The sequence below is a fragment of the Trypanosoma cruzi genome (genome assembly GCF_000209065.1).
Source record: "Trypanosoma cruzi strain CL Brener chromosome Unknown tcruzi_1047053508559, whole genome shotgun sequence".
Classification (NCBI taxonomy): Eukaryota; Euglenozoa; class Kinetoplastea; order Trypanosomatida; family Trypanosomatidae; genus Trypanosoma; species Trypanosoma cruzi.
Window position 1 is genome coordinate 23,444 of NW_920777.1, and position 10,004 is coordinate 33,447.

A 10,004-nucleotide genomic window follows, 5' to 3' on the forward strand; every position below is an offset into this window, starting at 1 on the left:
TCGTTTGCTGGGGCAATTAGTTTTGTGTGTCCAGACACTGCTTTCACCGAGTGGCGGGGCGCCGTGTTGGTGTGTGCGGCACCGTCATGCGGGGCAGCAGCGTGACGTTTACGGACTCTGTGCCTGTGAGCTGATGAATGTGGCGGGAGGCGTGTCTGAGGAGAATCTGTGAAAGGAGGAGCGACATGCGTTTGGCGGTGCTGCTGTGCGATGTGCGAGGGAGGAAGAAACACAATTGCTTTCTGACATGCCGGTGAGTGTGCCACGGCCGCCGATGAGTTCTCAGGGAGAGGGACAGGAGGGAGACGGAGACTGTGCGCACCCGCTGCGATGTGTGGTGCCACAGGATGCGGTTGCCATTGTGAAGGGTCCAACGGCCGTCACGCGTGCAGCAGAGCGTCACCTGCATCTTTGTGCCTGCAGAGCTTGCAGGTGCTGCGAGGAGGTGCAGACGACCTCTCGTTATTGGGACGCTGAGGCCGGTTTTCCTCTTTCTTGAGCGGGAGAAGCAACTCATCTTGCACGCGAAGTGCTGGTCTGCATCAATACTCCACACGTGTTGTCACGCAGCCGTGCCGTTGCAGTGCAACTCTCGTGCTCCTCACTGCACACGTGGCTCCCTGTCGCTTGGCTTATTTGCAGCGCCATGGCCTGCGGTCCCCCAACTGGGAGGCTGCTCGCTTTTTAAATACTTTACATTTATTTATGCTGTTGAGAGGTGCTGGAGAGTAATGGCTGCGGGGACGCTGATCTTGTGCTTCGCTTTGAGTGGTGACGGTGTGTACCGTTGTTGTGCTGCCTTTCTGCCGCTGTTGCCTGTTGCTCCCCTCCAAGAACGAAGTTGATACCAAGCGCGAATTGCTACTGTGAAATTCGAAGGCTCTGAAAGGACCAACAGCACACACCGCCCACACACATATATTTATATGCTTTCACGTGTTGCTGCAGTGAAGGCACCCCGCACACACAACCGTTGCCGCGTGACCGGATCCAGCGGAAGGAGGAGGGAAGGAGGAGAGAGTGAGCCGCAGAGGCCCAACATGTCGCGGCATGTGTTTACTTCTGCTGTGCTGCTCCTCCTCGTGATGTGCTGCGCCACTGGTGGAGCTGCGACCGCATCGACGGGGGAGAATTAAGTGATTGCGCGGCTGCCGTGGGTGGTCTTTATTTTCGTTCCGGGACGAACGCATTTGGAACCGAAGAGTGGGACTGGTGCAAGTGGAAGGAGGGATTTGTTTGGATCGCTCGCTCTTGTGGGTGTCGGTGGAGCGACGGTTGTCTTTGATGGGGGTTACACGACACTTAATGGTAGCGATGGGGCACCGAGTGGGCTTTCTCATGCGGATATTGTGGCGGGTTCCACCTTTTTTGCGTGGAATTTGTCGTCTTTTTTTGGCGAGTTTGATAATGGCCGGAATACACACATCGTGTTGAGCACAGCGAATATAAAGGGTGGTGTAGGCTCTGCGTCCAATCCCACGACAATTGAAAGCGGCAATAGGGCGTCTCTTCGTGCGGGAAGCTAGCAAAAGTTTGGTACGAATGGTGGGTTCAATTGGGCGTTGAGAGACCGTGATGTTCAACTGGTTGTGGGTGAATTCACGCAGCCCAATGACGGCAGACGGAGCGAGCTAATCCACTGGTGTGAACCCAAATTGCTGTGATCACAGATCATTCCCGAGACTCACGAACGCGGCGCGAATGGATTGATGGTTTTTGGCGGCTCAGGTGTTTTGAATGACACGCTTGTGTCCCCGTGATTGCGTACATTGACGAAAAAGACGATTTCTCCATGATCATCTGTTCGACGGACGGCGGCAGCAGCTGAGTGCTTCCAAAGGGCATTCTTCCTGCGGACTCTATTGACCTCATTGCCGAGTGGGAGCTTGGACAACTTCTCGTGATTACTCATTGCTATGGGAGCCGGTACTGCAGAGTGCACGAGTCACGTGACAAGGGGACAATGTGGGTGGAATTACCCGGGGCAATTGCGGGCGTTTGGGCCAATTCACAATCGGGTCGTTGGGGCATGAGCTTGCGTGTGGGAGCCATTGTCACTGCGACCGTTGGAGGAAGGAGCGTCATGCTGTAGGCTCGGAAATTGAGCTCCCCGTGGTGGGAGAGTGAGGCCCATGTGCTCTACGTTTGGGTGACTGGCAGCAACCGCGTGTTTTGTGTTGGACCGGCTTCTATGGACGCTGCTGTGAATAAGCCGATTGCCAACGCCCTGCTGTACTCGGATGGTGCGTTGTACCTTGTGGGAGCGAGGCACAATGAAGAGAAAAGCAGCCTGTTTCCTGCCTTCCCTGACGGAGGAGCTGCGGATGATCACTTCCATCCTCCGCAATTGGGCGGACGTGGACGCTTCCTTCTCCGCGTCGCCCATAAGTACGGTGGGTCTGGTTGAATATCTGCCCAACGCAGGCACTGCCAACACGTGTATCGACGAGTGCCGTTGTGTGATTGCAACGATGACGAATGAAAAGAATGCCACAAATGGGCTTCAATTCGCAGGGCAACATTGCCCCGTGAACCGTTGGAAGGATAATAATCATTGTGGCTTTGTGAATTACGACTTCGCTCTTGTGGCGACGGTGGCTATTCGCGAGACACACGCAGGCGTCAAGAGTATCCCTTTGATTGGCGCGAAGGGAGCAGGCCGCACTGTGCACTTTTGGCTGTCGCACAGCCATGAAAGGAGTTGGGGATGTTCAACGCAAACAAACACACCGGCTTTTAGGAGTTGAACAAACAGTAACGAGTGATGCTCACGCTGCAGGACCGGCAACAAGGCCTTCTTATAGATCAATGGTGAGTGTGTGTGGGATGCTGAAACGAGATCATCATCGGGAAAGGGGCCACGCGCGAATTCACACTTTTACATTGGAGGGGATGGAAGCAGTGCAAGCGACACCGGGAGCCAAAACAAGTACTTGACAGTGACGAGTGTCTTTTTGTACAACCGCATATTGACCAGGGAAGAAGCCGCAAAAGTTGGTGCCAGCAACCTTGCTCTTCCAGAGTCTCTTTCTGGGGAAATGCTTGAAGGGCCTGATGATCCAGCGGGAACTGGCAGTGGCTCCAAAGATGGAAACGCCTCTCAGCTCACGAACAACACTTTTTTGGAGAAGGGCTCTAGTGGCTACGGCACGGTGCGTGTGTGTGTGTGTGCCTCGGATCTTGTTGCTTCTCTTTCTGGGGCTCTGGGCATTGCAGCTCTCAGCTGTGTGAAACGGTGGGAGTGGAGCCGCGGCTCTCCGTGGAAAAGAGTGTGCAGCTCCTCAGGAAGACTCAATGCACTCCGTTGAGGACTTTTTTAATCCCTTTTGTTTTCACCTCTGGATATAATTTGCTGCTGGTGCTTTGTTGGAGGGATCAGAACTCCTGCCTTTTTACTACTTTTTTAATTTATTTTTCGTTTGCCGCTAGCTGCACACTCTCATGAGTGACGTGTTTCCCCCTGTTTTATTTGCTTTTGTTGCACCTCACGCGGTGCCGGCCTCATTGTTGTGCAGCCCCGCGGACTGTACAAAACGAGGGGTGGAGGAAGAGGCCGAGTGCCTCATGAAATGTGAGGGATTTCGTGTGGACACGTGGAACACTGCGATCCTTTTTTTTTCTTTCTGTAAGAAACATATGGAGATGCACAATCTCTGCTTCGCTGAGGGATACATGAAATGAAAGCCTACTGAGGCGATTTTTTTTTTCTTTATTACTATTTATTTATTTATTTCTGCTGAACCTACGCCTTTTTTCTTGGTTTTCTGTATTTGGCAATTTGCTGCGGCTTGTTTTATTATTTGCTGTGTTGAATGCCACTATGTGTCTTTGTGTCCCATTGGGTGTCCCACTGCTAGCTGTGCAGTTGACACTCCCTCATCACTTTTTCTTTTCTGCTAGAGGCATCGATAGTCCGCGACGACGATTGTTTGTGTTCCCCATTGCGATGGTACGAGGGTGACTGGGCGCCCTGATGAGTGCAGTCGGAGGGGAGCGGATGGTGTGCGCCGTGCCTCATTTGTGAGTATGGGGCGCCACCCACCAAGACCTGCTGTGAGGCGTAACGCTATTCCTTCGGGGCAGGGGTAAGTAAAGGACTGTGGTGGAATTGGATGCGCCTCGTTCATCTTGTTGCGGCCGTGGGTGTGCTGTTCGCATTGCTGTTTTGCGGTACGATGTGGATGGCGGTGCTTCTGCGTGTGCCCTCTTGAATGCACTGTGCGGCGGGATTCTCTTCTCCATGTCCTTGCCCTTTTGTGTATGGGGGTGAGTGTGGGTGGTTGTCGACCTGCCCCGAGCATTGGGGTCCTCCACACACGTGTGGCTCATCTTGGCAGCCTCTCACAGCGTCCATGCCTCGTGACAGGGAGCGAGGCAGGAGTGGCGTGTTTGCTCCTGCTATAGACCCACCAACTTTTGAGGAGTTGGAGTGAAACTAAAGGGGACAAGCGTGTGTGTCTTCACCTTCTTGCGGGAGGACGCGCAGAGGTTGGTTTTTTTTTGTTAATTTGTTCGGTTACTGTGTCTGTGTTGACGTTATTTTTTATTTTTTTATTTTTTTCCACGGCCGTTCATTGTGCGATTTGTGCGTGTTTTGTGTCCAACGTTTTCAGCACCACCAAATGGAGTGTTGCGCAGGATCGGAATACATGGATGTGCAAGAGCATTGTATCGCTCGCCTGTAATAACACACACGCACACAGTTTCAGCGCGTCTGACACGCCGCGTTCTTCAGAACGGTCGAAATCACTTGTGGGACATCACTTCATTTGCGGCGTCGGGATAGTGAAGTAAATGGAGAGATATGCCGAGAACGCAATGCTCCTCCATAACACCGCAGGCTGGCGGCGACAAGGATCAGAGAGCTTCTACCCAACATTGAGAAGAGGGCAGCACTCTGATGGTTCGATTTTTGCTGTTTAGGAAATTCTAATGTAGTGTACACCGTGTGGGCCTTTTTGCTGCGGATATGTAGAGGGGTGATTTGGGGTGGAATTATTGTTGAAGGCAGCACGGACACCGCAAAGCCCTTATGGGAGGGAATGCGTGCTGTTATTCCGTGCTTCCTGGCCTGCGTTGTCGCACTCATGCTGTGTGTGCGGATGGCCACAGTAGTGGAGCTGAATACGGTTCAATGTGTGTTGCTCACGGGGACTGCGCGACACGTGTTTTTTGTTGGGAGGCCCAAAGGAGGGGCGCATCGCCGTTGCGTGCTTCCCGCGGCAGTCCATTACCCTGCGACTGTGCATGCCGCCGTCCGCTGCGCCACTGCAAGCCTTCGCCTTTGTGTGAAATGGGGAGCGTGACTGCTGTGGCGGTGGTCGAATGTTCTCGAATTGGTGCTTTTGGTGATCCCACTTAGAGCGCCGAGCAGCGAGGGGCCGCACACGCCCAGGAGGTGGGAGTGTCAGCTGCAACCGCACTTGCGATTTGTGGTTGGGATGTGACAAGTTTCTTTGGTATTTTTATTTTTGGTGATATGCGGGGCAGCGGTGTGTTTGCGTGTGCGGGCTGCTCATGGTTGCCGGTGTTGTCTTTCCTGCTGTTCTCCCGCTCCACTCCTTTGCGTGCGATGGACCAAACGTTTTTACGGGCGTGTGGTGGGGTCGCGTTCTTGTTTGGAAAAAAGCCTTTCGCAGGCATAATGAGACTGCCGTCCGTGCCACACGAGGCAGTAGGGAATTTCCTGGGATTTATTGGCGGGGTGGCACCGCACCCATGCGGTGTGGTAGTTTTGTATTCCGCAATGCACGGTCATGGGGATGTGCGGTGACAACCTACTCCAGTGGAGCGGCAAGAGCAGCACGGGGAGCGAAACGGAGGAGTGGTGGCTGCGTGCTTCCCAGTGATATGTGAATGGCAAATGCAATATGAAAGGCAGCGTCACGGCACTCTTTTGCGACACGCAGTTATTTTCCATAAAGCATGCAAATTGCACTTTTTTCTGTTGTGTGTGGAACTTACCATGATGCATCGCTGTTGTGGAGTGTATGATTTGGGGTTCTTGCATGTGGCCGTTGCTGCACCGAATTCTCTTCCCACTTGTTTCTGTGTGTGTTTGTTAAGGACGATATGCACGCGCGCATCTATTCTTGTGGAGTGTGTGCGGTGTCGGCGGTGCCACAGGGGTGCGGAACTGTATCGAGCGGGATGCGTGGGCGAACCCTCCGTTCGCACCACGTTGTTGTTATCTTTTGCTCTCACCAACACTGTGCTGGGTGGATGGCACCCACTCACCGTCGTTGTGGTGGTCCTCGTGCATTTGGTGTGCATCGCACACCGTGTGGATGACTCACTTGCTGAGGCTGTCAGTCATGCCTGTGACCTTTGTCTCTTACTCTTATTCCTTTTTTTGATTAGTGGTCAGTGTTTGGCTTTAACTCAATCCAAATACGAAAACGGGTATATAATCGATCCTCACGCGGAATAGAATAATAAATAGTCTTCTCTCAGGCGCGGAATTCAACGAAGGTGGCTGAAGGATGTACGTGCTGGAGGGACTCTACGAGTCTGTGTACAATGCGAGGTGGAGCCATGTTGTGGAAGTTACTGGCGGCGAGGGGACGGAAATGGAGGTGAGGGAGGGGAAACCACCGCAGTCATGGACTTACAAGAAAGTTGGCTACACTCTTGAAAAGGATGACGGTGTGCAGCAATCCGGTGCAGAGCGTCTCAAGCTGATGGTGCTCACCTCGGACAAGGAATGGCCGTACTCGTGGGAACGGGAGGTGAGTGAATTTATTCATGACTGCTATTTGAACTGTGAGGTGGAGCGAGTGTGGCAGATCGTCAAGCGCGATCTAACCAAGTGGTTCAGCACTCGCGGTAAGATCAAACCTTCGCCTGATCCGCGTGTGTTGATTGGGACGCCCGGGATCGGGAAGTCGATGAATGCCGGTTCGTACCTCCTCTACCAGCTGCTGCAATACGATGCGGAGAAACTCCAAATGGTTGCGTACTTTATTGCGGATCGAACATTTCTGTTTGACAAGACCGCCAAAACGGTGTCACTGTACACGAGTGAGGCCAGTATTCTGAGTATTTTGGACAGTTTCTCTTGGCGTGGGGTGAAAGGGTATATTATCTACGACGTGGCAATGAGGGGTCATGAACCGTCTGCTAGTTTGCCTTGCGAGGAATGGGGCATGATTGTGGTGACTTCACCGAACACAAACAACTACGAATCGTGGGCGAAGCAAATGGGAGCGGAACGAATCCTAATTAATTGCCCTGACGAGAGCGATGTGAGGGCAATGTGCGTTTGGAAGGAGCACAATGGGCAGCTTGAGGAGGAAGAAGCGGAGGAAGAAACAGAGGAAGAAGCGGAGGAACAAGCGGAGGAAGAAGAGGACTACTGGAAAAAGGTGAAGGATCGCATGGATAAAGTGGGGCCGATTCTCCGCTTCATCTTTAATGAAAAAAAGTGTGAGGCTCGCTTTATCGCGTGTGAAGATGCCGTGGAAGCAATCACTCCTTCGATGCTACAGTATTACGCTGGTATTGGGAGTGGCAAATCGTGCAACGGCAATCACGTGTCTCACAAGCTTGTGAAGGTTGTCCGAGTACGAAAAGACAACATTGAATCGCCTTTGAATATACTGATATCTCCCTATTTTGAACGTAAAACATTGTCCATGGTGGAAAGTGAATTGAAGCAGACGGATTTTTTTTTTCTCTTGTTGAGTATTTGGGATTATGTCTTACCACATTTTTTTGAAAAGTATGCCGTATCCGCATTTTTGAATGAGGATTTCCTACGTGCCACAAGACTTAAAATTGAGGAACTGAAGCTACCAGGACGAGGTGAGTCACACAGCTGTGCGCTGGTAAAGTATTCGTACAAAAGCTTCACCAGGAAAGAGCTTTTACAAGTACCAGACAACCCTTCTAATCGGATCGCCATAGAGTACAGTGTGCTGTATCAACCGAAGGTCAAAAACTTTCCGTTGGTAAACGGCTTTTTCTTTGTGGACTCAAATCCAATGACGCTGGTTGGGCTGCAGATCACTACGGCGGGTGAGCATCACACCAAAACCAGCACTGTGAGGCAGTTCACGGAGTATCTGGCGGCATATTTTAATGATTGGGAGGAATTGTCCCGAGAAATGTCGTGGGAGATTATTTATGTGCAGCACAAAGACAACAAGCCGCTAACTGGCTGGCAGAGATGTGATCTTGTCAATTCCGATAATTTGAGCGACGATGAAAAAAGGATTGCGGCGTTCTGGAAGGAAAAGGTGCATCAGTACCGAGCAGCAGTATCATCCGCTGACGCCAGAAGAAAGAAAGCTCTCCGGAGGTGAGGAAAAACGAAATAGGAGAACGAATTAGGGAATGAAAGGGGTAGTTTTGATTTCTGGTAAAAAAATAATGTGGGAGTTATATATTTTTGGATAATTGTGCGTGCATACAGTGCAGGTGCACCAGCGCCAGGCGACAGTATATCGCACAGATGTCAAAGATGACCAACGCTATCGACAATACCATAACAAAAAAAAAAAAAAAAATAGTATGGGGAATGATGAGGGAAGCTTGTTTTCCGCAAAAAAACATTAAGGGACTTTTATGGGCTTTCATAATTGCGTTTTTATAAAAGATATAAACGGAGAATTGCTCTATTGTGGGAGAATTATTGTAACCGTTGCTTTCGCAGTTTTCCTACATTTTCCATTTTCCATTTTCTTTTTTAATTTTATGGGGCCGATCATTAAAAAGAAGCTTCTTCAAGTGATGAAAAACGGACAAGTTCTATTGTGGAAATAGCGCGCTCCTTGTGACCGCATGGAGTGAGGCGCCGCGTCATAGGTGGATGAGGATCCGTTTCCGCGTGTGTCTCTTTGGGTGATTGCTCGCTCCGTGTGCGTTGTGTTTGTCGGCTGCGGGGCTGCGGCCATATCCCGTTGTCCGTGGGACTGAAGTGGAAGCAGTGGCGGTGTGTGCGTTTGTTGAGGCCGTCTCGCAGTTTACGCAAACGGTGAGGCACAACTGCCGTGAAAGGCCGCATCTTCTTATTATGGACTTATTGCCATTGTGCGGTGTGTTTCAGCATGTTTTTCGTGATGTGCATGACTGCTGGATGTTTTACCGGAGCGTAGGGTGCGACCGTCTGCCATGGCGACAATTTGTATGGTTGAGCGTGTGTGGGCGGGTTAGGGTTAGGGTTAGGGTTAGGGTTAGGGTTAGGGTTAGGGTTAGGGTTAGGGTTAGGGTTAGGGTTAGGGTTAGGGTTAGGGTTAGGGTTAGGGTTAGGGTTAGGGTTAGGGTTAGGGTTAGGGTTAGGGTTAGGGTTAGGGTTAGGGTTAGGGTTAGGGTTAGGGTTAGGGTTAGGGTTAGGGTTAGGGTTAGGGTTAGGGTTAGGGTTAGGGTTAGGGTTAGGGTTAGGGTTAGGGTTAGGGTTAGGGTTAGGGTTAGGGTTAGGGTTAGGGTTAGGGTTAGGGTTAGGGTTAGGGTTAGGGTTAGGGTTAGGGTTAGGGTTAGGGTTAGGGTTAGGGTTAGGGTTAGGGTTAGGGTTAGGGTTAGGGTTAGGGTTAGGGTTAGGGTTAGGGTTAGGGTTAGGGTTAGGGTTAGGGTTAGGGTTAGGGTTAGGGTTAGGGTTAGGGTTAGGGTTAGGGTTAGGGTTAGGGTTAGGGTTAGGGTTAGGGTTAGGGTTAGGGTTAGGGTTAGGGTTAGGGTTAGGGTTAGGGTTAGGGTTAGGGTTAGGGTTAGGGTTAGGGTTAGGGTTAGGGTTAGGGTTAGGGTTAGGGTTAGGGTTAGGGTTAGGGTTAGGGTTAGGGTTAGGGTTAGGGTTAGGGTTAGGGTTAGGGTTAGGGTTAGGGTTAGGGTTAGGGTTAGGGTTAGGGTTAGGGTTAGGGTTAGGGTTAGGGTTAGGGTTAGGGTTAGGGTTAGGGTTAGGGTTAGGGTTAGGGTTAGGGTTAGGGTTAGGGTTAGGGTTAGGGTTAGGGTTAGGGTTAGGGTTAGGGTTAGGGTTAGGGTTAGGGTTAGGGTTAGGGATAGGGTTAGGGTTA

General features: G+C 51.3%; 1 protein-coding gene and 1 pseudogene across 1 annotated transcript, besides 7 other annotated features; both read left to right on the forward strand.

The window, feature by feature from the left end:
- Positions 1-10,004: part of a sequence feature (areas not merged during assembly with more than two copies in the genome that could not be assigned to a particular haplotype) that runs on past the window's edge.
- On the forward strand, positions 927-3,308 carry Tc00.1047053508559.80 (annotated as a pseudogene).
- Positions 3,697-3,733: a sequence feature (AT_rich).
- Positions 4,537-4,561: a sequence feature (AT_rich).
- Tc00.1047053508559.90 (retrotransposon hot spot (RHS) protein, putative) lies at positions 6,483-8,303 on the forward strand (the record flags this gene model as incomplete). Its single annotated transcript, XM_808684.1, has 1 exon — positions 6,483-8,303. One exon carries the CDS (start codon positions 6,483-6,485, stop codon positions 8,301-8,303), a length of 1,821 nt encoding a protein of 606 aa, XP_813777.1.
- Positions 7,287-7,351: a sequence feature (GA-rich).
- Positions 8,960-9,147: a repeat region.
- Positions 9,147-10,004: a repeat region.
- Positions 9,150-10,004: a microsatellite.